At 42.0% G+C, this 22,112-nt stretch overlaps 1 protein-coding gene across 2 annotated transcripts; it reads left to right on the forward strand.

The window, feature by feature from the left end:
* Nucleotides 1-202: 202 nt before the first annotated feature.
* tbx18 (T-box transcription factor 18) lies at nucleotides 203-9,677 on the forward strand. 2 transcript variants are annotated; one of them, XM_085382762.1, is made up of 8 exons: nucleotides 203-752; nucleotides 1,945-2,104; nucleotides 2,482-2,583; nucleotides 4,643-4,814; nucleotides 5,233-5,400; nucleotides 6,380-6,444; nucleotides 7,753-7,847; nucleotides 8,037-9,677. In XM_085382762.1, the coding sequence occupies exons 1-8, from the start codon at nucleotides 518-520 to the stop codon at nucleotides 8,570-8,572; spliced, it is 1,533 nt and encodes a 510-aa protein (XP_085238888.1). In that variant the 5' UTR covers nucleotides 203-517; the 3' UTR covers nucleotides 8,573-9,677. The 2 variants fall into 2 exon arrangements, with proteins under 2 accessions (XP_085238888.1, XP_085238887.1); XM_085382761.1 differs by having other exon boundaries at nucleotides 204-752; nucleotides 1,942-2,104.
* The last annotated feature ends 12,435 nt before the right edge of the window (nucleotides 9,678-22,112 follow it).

Here is a 22,112-nt window from a genome sequence, read left to right on the forward strand (position 1 = left end):
GGAGCTACTAATGGCCAGATATGCAAAGCATGTTGGGCCGGTGTGTCAAAATGCGCGCAATGCCCCGGAGAGACGCTCCTAGCTCTCCTTGGCCTGAAGACATGATTCATTCACCAGCTCTACTTTTACCACATAAGGCGGCACGAGCGGCCCCCACAGCGGGCGGGACCAAAGGAAAATTTCCGGGGGGTTGTGATTACTCATGATTGGTTGCTCTGCTCTGTGACTGACAGGTCCCTCTCCCCGACTCTCCTCTAAGCTCGGTTGTTGACACTCTCCAAAACTCCGCAAGGCACCTACGGATAACGGAGACACCATTACAGCTCGCCCCAGGCCCTTCTGTCTCGTCAGCTGCTCCGTGCAAGCACGGAGAAACTACCCTGCCCTTGGCGCGGGATTGCCAGCGTGGATCACCTTTTTTTTGCGACTTCCTCGGTTTTGAACTTTTCTTGCTCCCGGCCTGCAAGCTCGTGAGCGATCTCCTTCGTCTTCTTCCTCTGTCCCGAGACGCGGAGAAATGGCAGAGAAGCGCAGGTCCCCGTGCGCGCTGAGCGTCAAGGCGCATGCATTCTCAGTAGAAGCGTTGATCGGCGCGGAAAAACGCCGCAGGACGAGCGGGGAGGAGGTCGTGTCCCCCGGCTTCGAGGACGAAACAGATGTGTCTGATGTAACCGGGAGTCCGGGACTACGGGCGGACAGAGGGTGTACCGGCGACCGGGGCAGTGAAGTTGAATGTGGAAGTGGCGGATCCCGTAAGTTATAATAATAATAATAATAATAATAATAATAATAATAATAATAATAATAATAATAGGTGTCTGACATGTCAGCATTATAAAATTATGACTTGACGCTCATACTCCATCATTATAGGATGCATTTGTTTAAGCTGGATAATTACTGTGCAGCTGCTGCCCGCGCACATTTGTTATTCTGTTATTATATCAGAAGACCAAAATCCTGATCCTTGTTTATGTATTCATGAGCATTTTCCCCTTGCCTGCATAATAATTCATGTTCTCTTCTTCTCGTCACCGACTAGAATTCGGTCATAAGCATAAAAAAGATGACGTTTATAAAGTAAAACAATAATAGGCTTCCTTCGGGGCCGCACGGTGAGACTGTGATACATCACTGCTCTGGTCTAGTAAATATGAGCGGTGTGAGTGTGACTAATGTGAGAGGCTTTATGAGTTGTGTTGCAATCATAAACACGCCAATTAGCAGCGTATAAAGGCCGGGAAACTGCCACGGAAAGGATACTAAGAGGTCTGCAGACGAAATAAACCGACTGGCCCGGACAAATTAGGATTTAAACCCGCTGTAAGTTCACAATGCATTTGGCTGAGGAGTCTCTGTGTTAGTTTGCCTCGTTAGGCCCATGTCTAATGTCCATAAATTTCTACCACTTGGGGAGGCCTGTGCTGAATAGCACAAATAACAACAGCGGCGAGACGCATAAACACCGCTGTTAGTGCTTCCTCTGAACATATCCTCAGTATTAAAACAGGTTTCAACTCAAGCACTGGCGTGAAAATCGTTGAACATTTTTAAGGTCAGTACTGAGTGCGAGACGGTGTCTAAGCATGCAGATATTTCTACTTTCTCATAGTTTTCATTTTTTAAAGGCTATCTATCAATAGCGTGACATTAAATCGTAGAGACAGAAATAACTGCCAGAGGTTTAAAAATATTTACTTCGCTCTTGCTCTTCTGAAATAATTGTGTTGTAAATTAAAGTAAGGCTTTCAACGTATTTCCTTTGTTCTGCTGAGACGTTACCGTGTGACGTTACCGCGCTTTAACCCCGTTCAGATTTATTTTTCTTTTGTTTTAATGAGTCACACAACAAGAGTGAAATGCAACACCTCGTGAACAACGCTTGGCTTGTGATGGAATGTTACAATTAACACGTGCCAATCTCAATTCATCTCGGTGTAGCAGAGAGCGACGACGCGCTGCTGGAGAGCCCGCACCCAGCAGCTCTGTGCACGGCGCCGGTAACCGGGACCGGAGAGGAGACCCGCGTGGACCTGCAGGGATCAGACCTGTGGAAAAGGTTCCACGAGATTGGCACGGAGATGATCATCACCAAGGCCGGACGGTGAGACAGGGATTCGCGTGAATGCGTAATTTTATGGGTGACTGAAGAAAAGAAGAAATGAGAAACTCGAGGAGAGAAAAAAAAATGTTAAAGATGAAAACAATATCAAACATATAAGAAGAAATACGACGCACGATTCGTAGAAATTAGATGAGCAAGGCAGTGAACCAGATGATAATTTGAAAAGTGAGCAAAATTGCTATTAAAATAATTATTTAGAGAGTTAATTTGTCTAACCAAGCCAAACAAAACTCTATTGCATTGATTCTTTAATTAAGCTATTATTAATGCATTTTTTGTGATGGTGAATAATATATTATTCACCAGTTAAAAAATGACAGAGTGTTGCAAAAGAATGATTTTGGTTTTCCTGGCAGCCGGATGTTCCCCGCTATGCGTGTGAAGATTACGGGTTTGGATCCACATCAGCAGTATTACATCGCCATGGATATAATCCCCGTGGACAATAAACGATATAGGTAAGACCCACAAAAAGCTCCACCACAGGCCCGTGCACACTTACTCCAAAGCTCGTAAATCGTAAAGATGCTGCTTCTTAAACTTTGAGATCCTGCTGTCAGAATTTTTAAAAGCTATTTTTCAAATCTCGTAATGAAGGAAAAAGTAAAAACAGAATAGAGTGCCAGCGAATCTGAGTACACTGGGATATTTGAAACACCATTTTATTTTTGACTTGTCAAAGCAATCCCTGTCGAAATATAAAACAAAGTCACATGACACAAGTCCTGCGACATCACGTGAGGGACTGTGGTCGGCGCCAAAAAAACAAATTAAATGTGAACTAAAAGAACATATTCAGCTTTATTTTAACAAAAATGTGGACTTTTTGAGTTAATAATATGTAATAATGTCAATTATGGCATGTACACCATCTCATTAAATTTATAATTCTGTACAAAATATTTTAAAAAGTAATTTTTAAATAATGTTTACTTTTTGAAAAAATGAGGGCATAATCTTGGTGTTCATTTGCTGACTGAACTTTTCAGATAAAGAATGCGCTAAAAGGTAGATTAAGTGTGGCAGTGATGTAATTCGCTAATCCCACGTAAGTTTTAACCACAGACTTTTTATTGATTTGTGATGGGATGTCGAATTGAATTGTTTTAATCCTTAAAACGTTATATTCAAGTGTTTTGATGAATCACTGGGCACGATAATGAACTGGTTGGATATATTCAGTGCCAAAAGTTAAAGGATGAATTTATGCACTGATAAAAAACAAAACTCTAGAAAATACTTGTAAAAAATACATATTGTTTAAACATGTTGGATCAACGTAACACCTTTATCAATAGCAAGACTATGGAGCCCAAGGCAATTTGTTGACGTAATAATCTGTTAAACTATAATAACACATCAAAATAGGCTAATGCATAATGTTAAGCAAACATGCTGGATGTTAACAAAAACAATTGTTAACATGATTATTTTAAATGTGCTGTTAGGATTTAAAGGTCTCGCTAATACTAAGCAATAAAACACGTCATTCGTAAAATAGTTCAATAGTTTTGTGTCATCCAGCCCTGAAAAAACAAATTCATTTCCATTTTGTCCGGAAAAAAGCACAATATAAGGAATTTGGGCAAATCACACGACGCATTCCCAATGACAGAAAAGCGATTTCGAGGCGAAAAAAACGAATCGCGAAAAATGTCCCCAAAAGAATGAAAGCTGTACCCCACAGCGCTGTAGCTTAAAGATACACTCTCACACGCGTGTACTGTATAAATGGCAACAGCACAGCAATTTTCTTTAGCATGTAGTCCTGATTTAGACTCCATACACTGTGTTCTTGGTACAACCCAGGATTTTTCAATTGTGCAACCTCAGCTTTGCCTCCACAAATGGTGCTTGGCACCGGTGTTTTGTCACGGCGGTTTTGTCGTCCCTTTTGGAGAGGACCGTTTGGATACCTAACCTCTCCACCCTGGAAGGTCAAACCAGCAAAAGTCGTTACAAAGCAGAAGAAAACGGCGTGTTATTGCAGCGGTATCCGTGCAGCCAAGTCTTTGCGTGATATAAACCGCGTGGGTGTCATTTCAAAGGTTCAAAATTCAGTTTATAGGATACCACGTTTTAAAGTGAATGACATGCCGGATAGCACGTTACTGGTCCATCTGCCTATAGAACATATAACAAATGCATTATGTAAACTTTGGTGCGCATTGGCGCACTTCAGAACGTCCGGTGTCAAAGCGCCGTGGATCAAACAGAAGGAAAATACTGTTTGTTTAAAAAGAGCATTAATCCTGTAGTGGAGTCTAACCTGTGGCCTGGAGGGGAGAGTCCAGTCCGGCCCTAAAGTCATAAAGAGTAAAATATGAACTTAGATTTTAGTGTTAAAGTTTTATGCTTTTATAAATTCACTCCCTTGTAAGAAAACATTTTATTCTTTATTACTGTATATTTATTCATCAGTTACTGAAGTATCGAGTCTACCTTTTGATTTGTAAATGATACGTTCATTCAGACAGAAACCGTGCTCACTCACTGTCTTGTGTGTGAATTGTGTAGGTACGTGTATCACAGCTCCAAGTGGATGGTAGCGGGGAATGCCGACTCCCCTGTGCCTCCCAGAGTATACATCCATCCGGACTCCCCGGCCTCAGGAGAGACGTGGATGCGTCAGGTGATCAGCTTCGACAAACTCAAACTGACCAACAACGAGCTGGATGACCAAGGACATGTATGTAGCAGCACATCACACTTGTGTGACACATTTGTAATGTGGCTCTGTTGTATGAAACGATTTACTACTATTGTAGCAAATAATATGACTGCATATTATTTACAATCAAAACATTCAATTTCACAATGAGCTATTATATAAAATGTAAATTTCTAATCTAATATTAAAAAGTCTCATCTCATATGAAATAGTAAAACTCTCATAGTTTCCTAGTCTGAGTTGAACATGACTTAATGTTCTGTGCATTTTCATGTTTTATTTAATTTTCTTTCTTTATTTTTACAGTGTAGGTCTGTAGAGCTTGTGCACCCACAAGCGTACATGTACATTTTCCCCAGCCATGCTTTATGAAACACATAAAATAGCAGTTACATAATCCAAGCCTCAATCAATGTGTTTCCCTCCCCCGGTTCAGATCATTCTGCACTCCATGCACAAATACCAGCCGCGGGTCCATGTAATCCGTAAGGAGTGTGGAGAAGAGTTATCCCCAGTGAGGACCATCCCCGCAGGGGAAGGCACGCGCACCTTTTCGTTCCCGGAGACCGTGTTTACCACTGTCACGGCGTATCAGAACCAACAGGTAGCTCAGCTGAACTCCTAGAGACCCATAAACTAAATATAACAAAATACTCACAGTCACCAAGAAAGTCACATTTCCAATGTGTGCTGCTACAATGTGCTGTGAATTTGAAAACACATGATGTAATTTTGGATGTTGTGGTTGTGAAGTAGATGTTAGAAGTTTAATATACGTTCGTGCAGCTCATCATGCAGTGTAAAGATAAGCTATTTTAATTCCTAGTAAGTAAGTAAGTAAAATGTATTTATATGGCACTTTTTAAGCCGATAGTCTATTTAAAGTGCTTTACAGAGATATTAAAAAAACATCACACATGTTCTATGTTTTGCATTTAAAGGCAGATTCATCTCTGTCAGCAGGCGTGTATGTCTATGCATGTACATGCTCTACAAAATAAACAGAATAAAGTCCTCTGGAAACTCCTCTGCAGGCTGTTAAAGCAGTTTACCAAATAAAGGCTTATGTGACGGGCTGTTAAGAAATAATAGTGATATTCGCTTACGTTGTCACACATAGCTTAAGATTGTTATATTTTCTGTTTTCAGTGAGGAAAGCTGCAGCTTTTCTGTGTTTTTGCACATGTTTGCTCCATGTGAGCTTTGAAGTAGGACGTTAGCTGAGGTTTGCTGGCCTGCAGTGCATGATGGCTGAAGTCAGAACATGGTGGTGATGTCTATAAAAGTCCTTTTGGATGAGGGTCACAGAGCTGGGCCTTAAACACCACCCACAGTCTGAACAGGCTCAGACATTAACTCCATGCATGTATGCATGCATGAACCCACACAAAGTCACATAAATGTGCAAAGAAACATACAAGTACGCATGCTCACAAATGAATTTATTTATAGACCTGATTGAAAGATTTCCGAGAAAGAAAACATTTTGGCTGGAACTGGTATTATATAGCGTAGTGCGTTATCTTTGATTTCATAATAACAACGTTTCAGGAAATAATTAGAGTCTCATTTTGCTTTTTCAGATTACAAGGCTGAAAATTGACAGAAACCCATTTGCCAAAGGCTTCAGAGACTCTGGCAGAAACCGGTGAGTTCATTTTAACCGCAGATTTGCACATTATCTGGTGCATTAGGGGTAGTGAGCGATGCATGACTGCTTCATATTTTGGCTTGCATGTGGTTTTTGTCACTGCTATTTTAGTCTGATTTTATGGGGAGTAAAGCTATGTATTTATTTATTTTTTTTTTTCCTAATGGAAAATGTGCTACAGCCTCCCATTAAATTTTGTCCTGAAGGGCAAAAAAAAAGGAAAAAGAAATGGACTAAGCTGAAAAAAGACGTGGCACGTAGCTATGGTTAGAGTGGTGATTCGTTTTCGTTCAAATGTGCTAACTTTAAAGGCAAATTAATTCCTGCAATTGCACTGTTACAGGCACATGCTGTAACTTTGTCTGCGAGCCTAAATGGAGCGTCAGATTCCAGCCAGCCTCGGGAACATAAACATCAACAGCAAAATAATAAAAGTCAAGAGTGTCCCGAAGAAAATCTGTATAAACACATTTCTAAACATATATAAACACAGCATTAAAACAACACAGCAGTAAAACTCTAGCAGTCTCCAAACAGCCACTCCCCTGAGGCCTCGTAGAAATCATTAGAGAGGAGAGCCGGAGGAAGGGAAGCAGAGGGAATGTGCGAGAGGGAGGAAGGTAGAGAACGGCAAACTGGATAACCCAGGCACCTTGACAGCTGACCCTATAAAAGTTAAACTCAGGAAGGCTGAAAAAAAACCCTCCTCTTAAATATTACAGGAAGAGTTAAGCAGTTTGCTAAATAAACTTCTGCTCTGATAGGCTGCTTTGGAGCACACAGAACCGCTCCGGGCAGCTTGTCTAAATTATCACCGTGGCTACAACCCCGCGGGGGGGAAGACTTTTATCCTCACGCTAACGAGGGGTAACAGAGCACTCGCATTACCCACCCGCCACAGCAACCCTCCGCCGCACCTAGAGGAGCATGGAGGCTCAGATTTGGGGTGGGGGCGGAGGAGGAAGAAGGAGAGTCCCACCTCATAAATCGTTGCTGCGGCTTCCTGCTCCTTCGTCCTGATTCGCCCGTAAAAGCCGTGTGAAAGCAATTACACACAAGCACCCAACCAGCAGCAGCCAATCGAAGCCTGGCGTTTATGCCCCTCATTACCTGCGGTCTCCATGGAGATGGCAAGGAGGGCCCCACAGGCGACTAAGATGGCCGCCAGGTGGTTGGGCGAAATGCACGATTTAGTGAGGCGTGCTGAGTTAGAGCGAGAAAGAGAGGTTCCCACTGCATCAGACATTAGAAGGTTGGGAGAGCTCACGGTGAAGTGTTAATGTGTGCATTTGTGTGTGTTTGCAGGATGGGTTTGGAGGCTTTGGTTGAGTCTTATGCATTCTGGCGTCCATCCCTGCGAACACTCACATTTGAGGACATCCCTGGCATGACCAAGCAAGGTAAAGTTCAACAACAGGAAGCTTCTGGATGGTGAACATAAGATATCCAACCTAAAGACAAAATCTTTGTTTGTGATGGGCGTCCTTATTCACACCATGAAAGTGTTTATCAGTCACTCACAGAGTACTGGTTGGTCATAACTACAGGTTGCCATGGCTGTAAACATTTATCCTGCTCTTATTTTGTAGGAGTCCCAGGAACTCATGCAGCGGTTGGAGCATCGCCTCACCTGCTCTCCACATCCCCGTGCTCATCTCCTTTCCAAGTTTGCCCTCTCAGCCCACCGGACTACACCTGTAGCCGGCCGGCACACCCCCTCCACCGTTACAGTAACGCCCCAGAGCCATTCCCCCCACCCAGAGGTCCATCTGCGTATGAAGCCGAAGGATTCTGCTCCCTGCCTCTCCCTGCCTCTCAGCTCGGCTATCTCTCCAACCCCACCTCACAGGGCTATGCCGGCCTTCGCCTCCACACGCCGCCCTACAGCCTGTATGGTTACACATTTCCCTCTTCGCCGCGCCTCGCTGCCAGTCCTGATAAAATGGCCGCCACAGCCAATCATCAGAGTGCCTTCCTTGGCTCGTCGCCCAGTGGGACTTTAACGGACAGTCTGGGTGTGCTCGGCGGAGGACAGCAAGGCTTCTTGTTCGATTCTCGGACTTTGGGACTGGCAGGGAGCCAGTCGGGAGGCGGGGCCTCGCAGGTCACTGCTCACATGGGCTGACTTTGACTCTGGGTTGTCACAAACACACAGTGACACCCTGGATTGGGTGTGTGCTGCTTTTGTTCCCGAACACTCTCTGAGTTAACGATCAAGCATCACGCTGAAGACAGAAAGAAGTGACAGAGCAGGCTTTTTTTGCCTCTGTGAATATATGAGCTTGTTAAAGCTTTACCTGAAGGAAATAATTTTTACTTTTGTTTTCACGCACGATTTCTATGACATGTCTGTGGACCTGCAGTGGTCACTAAAGAAGCAGCAGTGGTGGTTAAGGAGTCCAGACGAATGAACACACTGACTGAATTTGGACTGGGCTCAGACCGTTGTGGCCCAGAGAATCAAAGCAAGCACTTCATCCTCTGCCCTGAAACAGTAACTATGATACTCATACAGTGCTGCCTTTGTCTCTATCATTGCCTACAGTGGGTGGGACTACTAAACACCATCAAAGTTTTTCTCATTACATGCACGATTGTTCCTTCGATCACTATGCACTAATGGCAGGGCCTGTTCACCACTCAAAAACACTTTTTACACACAACACTCGGGGTCGGACGTATAATTACTTAATGACGTCATAGCCACAACAGACCATAGGAGTTCTCCTGGTGGCAGTCGTGGTCTAATGGTAAAACTGTAGAGAGGAGTGGATAATGAAAAGATTTAAGGCTTAAATGTATTTTTTCATGTCTGACAGAAAAGCAACAGTACATGACTCTGTATATATAAGGGGGGAGGTGGGCGGGAGGAGATTTCTGTATATAAAGGGCCGTGCAACCCTTCGCACTTAAAAACCCCGATGCACCTGCTTCTGCTCTTAAGACTGGGTCAGGTATGGGACACCCTACCCTGAACTTGACTGAAAAGCTTTTCTTTGCAAATGCGCTATAACAACAAGCCCTTTGGCCTGAGGACATTAACATGTTCTGTGACCTTTTTGAGCCAAATAAAATATATGTATACGTGTCACGATGTTTGAATGTAATCAATAACTTACTAATTTAACTGATTTCACGTGGTTTTGTAATGAAATTCAATGCATGTTCGTGTGGGCACGACAATTTCTTTACACTTTTTTTTAAATCAAAGCAATCACAATACAATATTTCCTCAAGAAAATACGCCTAGTTGTATTTGAGTATAACTGCAGGTGTGTGTGTGTGTGTGTGTGTGTGTGTGTGTGTGTGTGTGTGTGTGTGTGTGTGTGTGTGTGAGACAAAGTAGCCGTTTTTTTCACAGAAAAATGAAAAACATCCCAGAACAAAAGAGAGAAAGCGCAACTCTCAAACACCATCGTCACGATCACCACTCATTTCAACTCCAAGTCTGCAGAAGTGATGAGTCTTACGACAGAGGGTGTGCTATGAATGTGGATGTGGGTGTAAGGATGTGGATATGTGTGTCCCTGTGCACACTTGCGTGTGCGTGCATGTGCGTGTGGTGGTGGTGGTGGGGGGGGGGGGGGGGGGGGGGGGGGCAACAGGTGGTTGAGTTGTCAGCGAGTGTGTGACCTCACAGTCTCAAAGTTCATGTGGATCCCAGAGAATTGACGCCCCCATCCTCTCCCCCCCACACACACACACACATATATGCACACACAAAGTTATGTGTGTATGAAAGCACAAGCCAAAATTTTGAGTCTTTATGTACTCTAACACCCGGAAAAGTAGAGTTCCCAAGAAAGCCAGATAAAGCAGGGTTTCTTGTGAGAAGACAACTACATCTACAGCTATCTTAAGCTCATCTTAATACTGAGAGGCTCTGTCCACACTAAAGCTACACAAACATCAGAAACTGTAGCAGCTGCCCCAAAATGGGAAACTTGCATCGTGAGCCGTGTGTCTTTAAGACATAACTACACAATGAAATTATTTGCACTGGCTCCTAGAATAGAGAGCAAACACACAGACAGGAAACACTGATCAATGGAGGAGGGAGAAACATTCAGAATGCAGTCAAGGTACAATATAAATTTGGTGGTATTTGTAACTACAGTATTACATACTGTCTGAGCTCGCAGCAAATCACAGTAACAATCATGTGGCCAACAACTACAACAGCCTCTTTAGTAGCTAGCTGTGATAGATAGAAGGTAATCTGCCCATTTAAAACTGATTTACTCGGCCCCATTTCTCCCCTTTCAAAGTTTGCTGACTCCCTCTTGATGTTGCCCATTTCCTCCTCAGCTCCTCATCAGTTGTCTCCTGTCACTCTGAAGGTGAGAGGTGCTGACGAGAGGAGCACATGTGAAGGGAGAGCAAGAGGATGGCGGGGGGGGGAGCTTATTTTAGAACTCAGGAATGATTGGCTTGTTGTGTCCGAGCGGCAGGAGCTGGAACTCTGCCTGTTATATTCGCACCGCACACAGATATTTAAACACAATGCTGCCTAAACCTCCTTCTTTCTGAAAACAGCTTTAGTAGACTTCTGATCTCAGGTGCAATGGTAAAATACATTTAAAGCTAAAATACACCGAATCACAGAGGCACACTTCAGCCTGGCGTCAGTGCTCCGGTGATTCTCAGCTGAGGTGGGGACATTAACACTTGTGTAAGACCAGGTGCCGACGTGACAGATCTTTGATGCTATCTGCCTGAGGGAAGAGAACAGGAGGGGAGGACAGAGGAGGATGAAGGGAACAGTGTGTTTGTGTGTTTAAGACCTGTATGTGTCTCTTTAGCATGAGACTTTCAGGGAATCCTGATATAAATCTATTCAAAGTCTAATCAGAAATTAAACATGCACAAAAAAACAAATATGCTCCATGAGATTCACTGTTATTACAAAGTAGCATTTCCCAAATGGTAGTCAGGTGCTCTGAGTAACATGTCAGTGGATCTCATGGCAATGGTAGAAAGGCCAGTAGGTCACATCTGGTGACGAAGAACACTGTCAGCACAGTGTAGGAGTATCCACACATCAAACAGACTGATGCTGAGACAAGAGGACCAAGACAGGATCTAAAGAAGATTACATCTGTAACACCATCACAGGAGGAAATATTTTACTCCGATCTCATCGTCCCAGATCCTGCATTCTTAGCATATTTCATGCTATGACCATGACTTACAATGTCCTGAACACAGAGGTGCCAATATAAAAAAAACAAAAACAAACAAACACAACGAAATAGGCCAAAGGAAAAATGCAGGATTGGTCCCTTGACGACCATGAATACCTGTACACCTTGTCAGCTAAAACCAAAAGTTTGTTTAAACTAAAGCGCAATGAAATCTATAACCACAGCTTATCTTTCCTCACATGTTTATTCGGCACACGTCGTAACCAAATGTGCTGGAAATCACTCCAAAACTTCTCACAGTCAGTGTCACCAATCAAAATTCAGAAAAATCTAAAAAACTAAAAATATAATATTTGCCACATTTTTATTATTTAAATGTTTTTAAAAGGGTAAATGTAACAAAAATTTGTAAAGAATTACAACTTGATAAGTGGATTTCAATTTCAATTACTGACTTAAAAAAAAAATTAAGAGTTACACAAACGGTGTTCATGAGAAAAACAAAAATTTGCCTCATTTGTAATTTACAAATAGATCAGATAACTTCCAGCTGAGTCTCAAATGCATGATTATATCTACAATATGAGGTAGATGAGGACTGAGTCACATTTAACTCTATGTACATGAGACTTATTGGGCTGGGATTTTGATGCATTTTACAATTAAAATGCATCAGTTTACAATGAACAATTATGACCTTTAATTTGTAACCATTTTTTACTACATCCATCATTTTCATTCAGTTTTTGCTTAAAATGATATTGTGCTGACAATGTAGCGTTCTCAAAGTATCACAAAAAGTATCAAGTAAGTATCAAGTAAGTATTCAACTATCAAGTGTGACACACTTGGCATCGCAGGGTTAATAAAAATCACTATTTATCTTCTTTACTTGCAATATCTGTTATTATTTGAGTACACTACTTTGTCTTCCTGTTAACATTAACTACACATAAATATACACTAGCACTGCTGCCAAAGCAGCTCACCATGACAATGAGTAATGAGAGACATCAGGCTTCTTTCTAAAGGCTGTGCGTTCATGCCAGCTCAGGCAAATGCAACTTGGATGAGAGAGTAGAAAAAGAGCTGATGCTGGATGGAAAGATTAGTGCTGTATGTTGTTGTGATGATACTAAACAGGTAAACTGGCTGTCAACCATTTCATTTGATGCACTACTGCAAATCAAAATATATTTACATACACTTTCTGTGACTGCACTAAAGCAACTATTTGCTGTGATGAACCCAACACAGATTTAATACTCCCTTCAAATAGTCTCTTTGCAACCCACTGCACTGAGGTACAATTGGATCACTCCTTACATGACTCATTCTGACCCCACTGGAAATCCTGACTTGTGATTGAAGCTTGACACAACTTTCATGTGAAGCATTGTTACTGGTTATAAGAGCTGGGTCCCACACAGTCCAGAGACCAAACAAAAAGTGTTTATGGTCATCGACATATTTGACTTTGTCCTCTGTATGATTAATAATGAGTTCTGACACCTCAGTATATATCAATGGCTTGATGACCATTAGAACAGGTTTTTGTAAGGGTAGCTGCAGAGGCAGAGACCACCCTCACTAACTTCTGATGCAAACACAGATATTTTTTTCTATAAGCAGACCTGAAATATGTTGGAAACCACTCAGGTCAGAAAAAAGCATCACAGGTTACTCCTAGTAGGCTTTCAAGGAGAAAGGGTTAAAGTTCCAGTAACATTCTACATTTGGGGCATCTGAGGGAAGATTTCCAGAAACTCTGGAAGCTAATATAACACTAACATTATTGTCATCTGCGACCTGCTTTAACAGATTTAGCTCCCAGTGCTTTTGTTCTGCTCCCTAAACGCCCTTAGGTTGTTGTTTCTATCATGTAGAAGAACAAAACCTACAGACGTCTGCATTTGAAGGGTCGAGTCCTGCATGGGACCACGTTTTTGCACTCTCCTTTTACTATTATTTTTGTCCTCACCTCCTCTGTTAGTGTTAGATACATGCAAAAGTATTTGCTTAGGTTTAAGGGGGAAAGAAAAACTCATGGTTTGGGTTCAAACAGACTATTTCACGATGTTAAACACAAGTTTAAAGGCAAACTTCTTCCATCTGCAGCAAGTTTCTCCTGTGTTACCCAGTTATGTGTCCTTAGTTACCATGGATACACGTCCCACAGTAGTGATGACAGTTCACTTCTGTCTGCAGTGCAATTAAAATGCATTTTACATGTCACAGATCACCAGTACCCTTCAAAATCAAACACGTACTTTGGTGCAAGGACAAGTTCACTTGGGATCTTGAACCAGCTGAGAAAGAGTAAAAGGTGTTTTTATTTTATGTATCTTTTAACATGTTGGATAAAGTAAGTGGCTTCTATTATATGAACAATAGCATTTAAGAAAACGAGAATAATTCTATTAAGTAGGGAAAACTGCAATGCCTTAAAAATGTTTTCCATGTACGGTTTAATGTTTGTGGTATCAGTGAGCAAACCCGTTTACCATATTTCTCCTCTATACTCGTTTCATTGCTTCCCTCAGGGAATTGGCTGCCCGGTGCATTCAACACAGAAGTCAGTATTTGCATAGAGGGCAGTTATGTGGTTTTAGCATTCTGTGTGATTGAAGTGCGCATTAGCATATGGGCCGACAACGTGACCACGTGGTCGAGCGTGCTCAGAGGGGAGTTGCGGCCTGCTGTACGTGACCAAGCATATAAACCGTGGAGTCCACAGGTGAGGTCATTTTAGGCAGTGACAGCAAAGTTCCCCTTGAGCACAGAACAAGGTTTGGCAAATATGCTTGCAACGGTCCGAGGCAAAAAGGAGGTCTGTTTGTATCTGATGAACAGCATATTAGAATTACAAATGGCGGTTTGTGTAGGAAAAAAGAAAAAGCCTTGAGTGTCTTGAATGCAAAAGGAACCTTATAGGTTTCCCAGTAGGAAATGTTCTAATGAGATTAAAACATCTGTCAACACTTGAGAGCTGGATTTTAGCTAAAGATGCCAGCTGACAATTCACGATCTCACATCTTATATGCATCGTGTGCTACGGTGTCTCAAATTAAAGCGCCAAAGATTCACCAGGATGAAGGAAGAGGACAAATACTTGGACAAAGAGGTTCTTCCACCGCTGCCGCTGTTCCAGGAAGTGCACCTGTGCTCTGGGCGCTTCAGGGGAGGGGGGGTAACTGTGCCGATGATGTTGCAGGCTCAGCTTAGCTACGCCTGTGTGACCTGTTAATGGCCCCGTGGGTATTTGATGACAGTTGACTTTTAGACGTTTGGGCTCAGGGTGTCCTTTACAGCTATTAATTCTTTGTCATCAAATCTGCTCAAGCTAAGCTGATTTATAGCAAGCTCCACCGGGAAGTTTCTCAGTGCACCCCTATTAGACACCCCATGAACTCTGATCTATGAGAGAGGTGTTGAGAAATAATTATGACACCATATTTTCCTGTAATCTTTCCATGTTAATAAAGAAGGCACAAACAACTCTCACTCCCCCCTCTAGTTCTACAGTGATAGAAACATGCAAAACACATTCATGGGAATACACATGTAGACTTCATAGTGCGTAACGCTTCGTGCTTGTGTGAGACATTGAGAAGGTCTGACAGACTGAGTGTCCAGCCAAAAGGAAAGGAGAGTCACTGCAATGCCTTGTAAATGTCTATCAGTTATTTAAGCATGTGATCTGTAGCTCGGTCCCTCCTGAGTCCTCTAGCCAACACATAACCGAACGCAGGACAGTTATTCACAGCTGCCTTAGCGGACAGTTTTAAAGGCTAAGGACTTTTTGGGAACTTAAATTAGCACTGGATGTAAGCACTTGTTAAACAGAGTATCACAGAAACATATCTATCTATCCATCCATCCACTGTGACAAAATCCAAAACCAACAATTAAACAGGAACTGTAACTTCTGAACCTTAAAATAGATCACAATGGCATTTCTAATCTAATAGCTAAGATGCAAATCCCAGAACATAACCTTCCCTTTAATCATGCTATGAAGTTTCTTGTGGATGTGTGATCTGCGGTGTAAGAAACAAAGGTATTGTATTGATAAAAATCATAACCAACATACGCAGAAGAGCATCTCTGAATGCAAAACACATCCAACCTTGCAGAATTTGGGCTACAGCCGCAGAACACCACACCAAGTGCCACTCATGTCAATTCACAACATAAAACGGAGGCTACGATTTACAGACTCACCAAAAATGGACAACACAAAAATTGAAAATGTTGCCGGGTCAGATGAGTTTCAGTTTCTGCTGTACAATTCAGATGGGAGGGTCAGAATTCGGTGTAAACAACATCACAGCATAGATCTATCCTGCCTTAAATCAACAGCTCAGGGTGCTGGTGGAGCTGTAAATCACGTGGGGGATATTTTCTTGGCACGCTTTAGTTCCCTTAATACCAAGTAAGCATAATTTAAACCCACAGCTTACCAGAATATTGTTGCTGGTAATTTCCATCCCTTTATGAAAACAGTGTACCCATCTTCTGGAGTAGAACACACCATCTCAAACTTGTTTCTTGAACCTGACAAGGAGTTCACTGTACTCAAGTGGCCTCCACAGTCACCAGATCTCAATCCAACAGAGCACCTCTGGGATGTGGTGGAATGTGAGATTGGTATCATGGATGTGCAGCCAACAAATCTGGTCCAACTGTGTGACACCATGATGTAAATGTGGACCAAAATCTCGGAGGAAAGTTTCCATCACCTTGTTGAATCTGTGCCATAAAGAATTAAATCATTTCTGAAAGCAAAGGAGGAATGTCTGTCTGAAAATACTTTTGACTCGTGCACTTGTGCAGCATCGTCAGTTTGAGAAAATCAGTTGGCTACAGCTTGTCGAGATACGGCTTTAACGGTGACAAAGCAGGGCGAGCAATGAAACAAAGCATTTCTGCACACCACAGATAACAAATGATGATAATGATAAGAAAAAAAAGCCTTTCATGCCTAATCTTCCCCTTTTGGCATTCTAGACATTATACTGAAATACTGTTTTTAATTTGATTATAAAGTATTGGACTTCAGGACCACCAGTTTACAGCAGATATCTTTGGAGGTGATAGACATATATATGTGTGTGTGTGTGTGTGTGTGTGTGTGTGTGTGTGTGTGTGTGTGTGTGTGTGTGTGTGCGCGTGTGTGTGTGTGTGTGTGTGTGTGTGTGTGTGTGTGTGTGTGTGTGTGTGTGTGTGTGTGTTTGCATACTGTCACGTCCTTCCTGGGCCCCAGCTCAGACATTCTGCTGCTAATAAAGAGGGTGCATGTGAGAGTCTGAGTGTGGGTGTGTGTGCGGGTTTGTAGATGTAGCCCTTGCCTGACCGTGGCCCTGTCCAAGTCTTAGCATGCTCATTTATAGCCAAGCAGTCCATCAATCTTAATAGAGGAGAGAAGTGCAAAGAGCCGATGAAACGCCAGACATGATCACTATTCTCTCAATGGGGGCAAGGAGAGAAGGAGGAACACGGGGAGGGAGCCATGCGAAGAGATGACAGGGGAGATGGAGGTGGCAGGGCGAAAGAGCACTGAGGGAGTGAAACTGAGGAGGGAGGGAGTAAGTAAGAGGGATGGGGTGAGAAATAGAGAGGTCACAACTTGTTTATTCCTGTTGGTGATAATAATGATCTGATCTGGTGTCTTCCATCCGTGTCTCTCGTGCTCCTGCCACTGCAGACACACACAAAGTGCTGAAGAGTCAAGGTTTCAGTTGCATTACAACACACTGATACTTTCTGTTTATATTTCTTGTTCATATTTCTTATTTTGGTAATCAATTTTCATGTAAAGGTGGACTAACACATGCTGCTTTGCCAGCATAGTTGGAGAGGTCACATGCTGGGCATCAGATCACACTGTGCTCTGAGTCCTGGTCCTGGAATGGGGCGGTGTGTGTGTGTGTGTGTGTGTGTGTGTGTGTGTGTGTGTGTGTGTGTGTGTGTGTGTGTGTGTGTGTGTGTGTGTGTCAGTGGGGGCAGGAGCACTGCTGAGGGGTGGGGAATGGCAAGAGGATATTTGGCAATGTGCTGCGAGCCTGTGCTGACACAGTACACTGCATCTTCATGCAACAACGGAGCGATCACTGCTAGTTTCAAGACAGATTCAGAAAGGCATAATTTACAGTTCATAACGTGCCCCTAGTTGAAGAGAATTTTGCTTTTCCTTTAATAATCACCTGAAAACAGATATGGGTACGTCACAGCAAAATGGTGAGTTTTTAAATGGACTGACAATGAGGTGGAGTTGTTGCTGCAATTAACACAAAAGTACAGACTGATATTAATCTTTAATAGGGCTGTCAAATTAAGAGCAAACAAAACAACTGCTGTATAATGCCCTAATTAATTGGTCACATGACTAAAATGTGTCATTGCTTCCGAAAGTCTACACTGTGACGCAAAAACGACGTTTTCAAATGTATCCGCTTTGGAGAACGTTTTCAAAAAGCTCTGTTTTCCTTGACCATAAACGCCGTCTCAGTGTGGACGGAGAGAAAAAGATCAGTGTGGACATGGCCTAAATGTCGCAATTAGCCATAAAATGGGTGTCAAAAACATTAATAAATCAGCCTTCATGCCCGATTTAAATATTCTCCTCCCTATAGTTTGCACCTTCAGAAAAGAACTAGAAAAATCTTGGCGTCTCACCTCCTACATGCAAAACTGTCACTGTCTCACTGTAATTATTACCAGCACTTTTATTACCCCAAACCCAGTTACCGTTAGTAAATCTGGCCCTATATGTAACAGAATGCCTTAAACCTGATTCACAAATGTGATTCTAAAAAGAAATTTGATCATATAAAAGTTTATAAGAAAATGACTTCACTGCTCCTCTGATTTATGACATTTTCCTGATGAGTTTTTAGTCTGAGTTGCTAGGTTTAGACCGTCTTTACAGTCCAGTGTCTCAGTTTGATAAATGTTAAACTCCAGGGTGTAAAACAGTAGTCCACATACCAATGGGCGACATCATGGTGTCTCTAGTTTCCTCTTTTATACAGTTTATGTAGTTACTGAGCTTTAGATGAGCCAGTAAATACATTTTATTACTTTTGGACACATTTTAAGTTTAGCTTAACAGTTTTATATTTAACTAGTTTACACATATTTTTGCAATCCACAAACCCAATAGACCCAAATAAAGCCATTGTTTGGCACAAGTTTAAAAAATAGTGCCTGATTTGTCTTATTGTTGGATGAGATGTGTTAACTCTCTGGACTACTTGGCAAGATAAGTCAAGCTCACATCAAAGCAGTTCAAATATTTAAAACCCTATTCATGTCTTGTATATTTTGCCTTCAGGTCTGAAAGCCAGGACCACAGAGGGCAGTGCAGTGAGGTAAACCTGGGAACGCCTGTAACAGCTGTGAGAAACCATCAGATCTGCCATTCCTCACACTTCAACAGCCAACAAGAGAGCGATTTATGGCGGCTTGAGAGTGAGAAAAAGAGCCAGGGAGGGAAAAATAGGACAGACAGGAGAGAAGGAGACATAAACAGAGAGAAAAACTGAGAAAGAAAGAAATAAACACAGAAGGAATATGAGGGGTTGAAAGGAAATGTGATAAAGCAAAACAAAATGACAGAGAAATAGATAAATAGGCGGAAAACAAGGAGCAGGAGGGACAGAACGAGACAGAGAGAGCAAGACGGTTGACGAGGAAAGCAAAAAAGAGACATGGTCTCCCCTAGATCCACTAAAGACACAAAAATGTCAGGTTGTTACATAGACGAAGTGTGCACACAGACATCGAATCTCTGAAACACACACCGGCCTTTTACAGTAAGTAATCAGACAAGCAGGACAGCTGAGCAGATAGCCGCACAGTTCTGCAGCTGACAGACACGACAGCCCCCCTAATGACAGGCTTAGATGCTCCGGTACATCTGTTTCTTCAGTGTGCTTTGAGGACACTGATTAAAAGTGACTTACTGTCTTTTACAGCAAGGCCAAAGTTCAGGTAAACTACAGAATCATGTTGAAATGGCACTAAACAGTGCACGTGTAGATGACTTTGCACCGTCCAGGTGAGAAACACCCCCAAAGCGATCCAAACTGCTGCCCCAAGACATGAAAGATCTCCCTCAGCTGCTCCCCTCCAACATCTAACATCCACCTATTTCCTGCTGTCACTTTCTCGAGTTCTTTGTGCTCGTCTGCGGTGGGTTGGCGGCGCGAACACTTCGTTTATTTGGTCTTTTAATACAAGCTGACCCCTGTCCCCTGATGTGTGTGCATGTGTACGGGAGCGCATGTGGGTCCAGAGAGCACTCTCCCATGACAGCTACGTCAACGACCCAGAGACGGTGTCGAAAGAAGACCACACCACACGGGGAGAAAGAACACATCAACTCAACTTTAGCACATATACGCTCATATATCCGACGCAGCAGCGCGGCACATAGAAGAATATGTGTGTGTTTATGTGTGTTTTAGTCTTGAGGAAATCTTCGGCATGTGTTAGACGAATCCCCGGGGTTCACGGTCGACTCTGATTGGCCGGTAGGTTTGCTGTGTTTGTTTCCACAGCGACAGAGCTGTCACTGCCTCCTGCCACCCAGGTAGAGCTGTCGATCAGCCTGGCTCTCAGCCAACCACAGGCAGGCCTCACCGCAACCAATAAAAACTCCCAACCTTTATTTAACAATTATTATGAAGCAATTTTGTTAGTACTGAGTTAAATAAGAATACAAACCTGTATACTTTTATTCTAAATTATTGAAATGTCAACAGAACTTCTGCTTTATGGGTAAACAACAGGAACCTTACAGGTAAGTACAAAAAAAAGAAATGCTTAACATTATGGGGAATGAAAAGAATTGTATAATGTGACATTTATGTGCCACAGGAAGCTTTTTTATATACTGGGACAACATTTTGGGTTATTTTGCTTCAGTCACGTCTTCTTTCAGACCCAAGGAAAGAAAATGTCCAAAATAAACATTTAAGTGTTAATTTTCTTTCTTATTTTGTCTATTAGAAAAATGTTACATTATTTAAATATAGAAAATATTTAAAATAGTACAAGGCATGTTCAAAAAAAGTCCCACTTTAAGTCGTTAATGGTGAAGTTTCATGATGGTATCAAAAATTAACATTTAATTTTTTTTTAATTAAAAAAATGACTGAATTTTTGTATAAATTAGCTTTCTAGTTTTAGTCCATCAGTATGCTGAAGGTTTGCTTACACATCCTTTGGAGTTATAGAACATTTTCTTTGTTAATAAAACTGCATTTTGGGGGTTGTCATTACACACATTTAATGTTAGCCATACATCCTAAAATAAATCACCCTAATCCAACCATAACACAACAACCCCCAATGACAACAATATTCTTCAAATATTAAAAGCGATCTGTAAAAATCTTCACTCATGAGGCAATAAATGAAACGTGGCTTCACGATGTAGTTTGGGGCCTATTTTTACATTAACATCATTTGCAAATTTAACGCCAACACAATGTCTTTCTTTAAAATATTGTGTGATGACTGGATATGGAATATAAAAACTATGATGCTACTGTGTGCGGCCCAACAGCCGATCAATCCTCTTTTCAATTTTTCAAGTTTTATCAGACAGTTATGTTTTAAGAAAACCATTCATGGCTTCATCTAAACAATTTCCAGTTTTATATATTCACAAAACTAGATGATGAAAGCTGTTTTTCATTAAATTCAAATCAATTTTATTTATACATCGTCAAATCCCTGCAGCATCTGCACTTTTTGTATTATTGTAAGGTAAAGACCCTACAATGATACATGTGCGGGTGAGCAGCGTGGCATTACTTTAAAAATCTCATATCATTTAATTTAATATGAAGCTTGATTTCTGTTAAGTTTTAAGTCCAAACCATCTAAAAGATCTCATCCTCCCACACACGGCTGACAGCTACATGCAACGTGTTGGCCTGATGCAGACAACTGTAAGCCTGTCAACATAGGATAAAGTCTCTGTAAATGAATGAAACTGAACTAGTGACCTAAGGATGTCGTCTATGATGGCGCTACAGTCCTTCGCTCTACCAGCTGCGCAATCAAAGGGTCTGAAATGCTACATTTGTAAAACAAAATGATCTAATCATGACTTCAGCTGTATAAAAGTGCATCGCTAATCACAAGCAGCAGCGAGGTTTAACCAGATGGGCGGACTGTTCGACATATGAAGGGATCTGACTGTCTGTCTTGGGCCTGCAGGAAAGTCAATAAAAAACAATTAGGTATTTTCTCACTCTTAAGCGTTTTATGTACTTCTACAAAGCAACATTGTGCAACACACAACAGCTGAAAATTAAATGTGACTGTATAACATGTTCTGTCTGGGTTTTATCTGTAATTCTTTGTGTTTCACTGGGAATGTTTGTGCTGGTGTGTGTGTGTGTGTGTGTGTGTGTGTGTGTGTGTGTGTGTGTGTGTGTGTGTGTGTGTGTGTGTGTGTGTGTGTGTTTCATGTTAATCTCTGTCCTTGCTCCGCAGTCACACACT

Source organism: Rhamphochromis longiceps, linkage group LG15 (assembly GCF_057381845.1).
Source record: "Rhamphochromis longiceps isolate RC_006_pf linkage group LG15, R_longiceps_female_GT1.1, whole genome shotgun sequence".
Classification (NCBI taxonomy): domain Eukaryota; kingdom Metazoa; phylum Chordata; class Actinopteri; order Cichliformes; family Cichlidae; genus Rhamphochromis; species Rhamphochromis longiceps.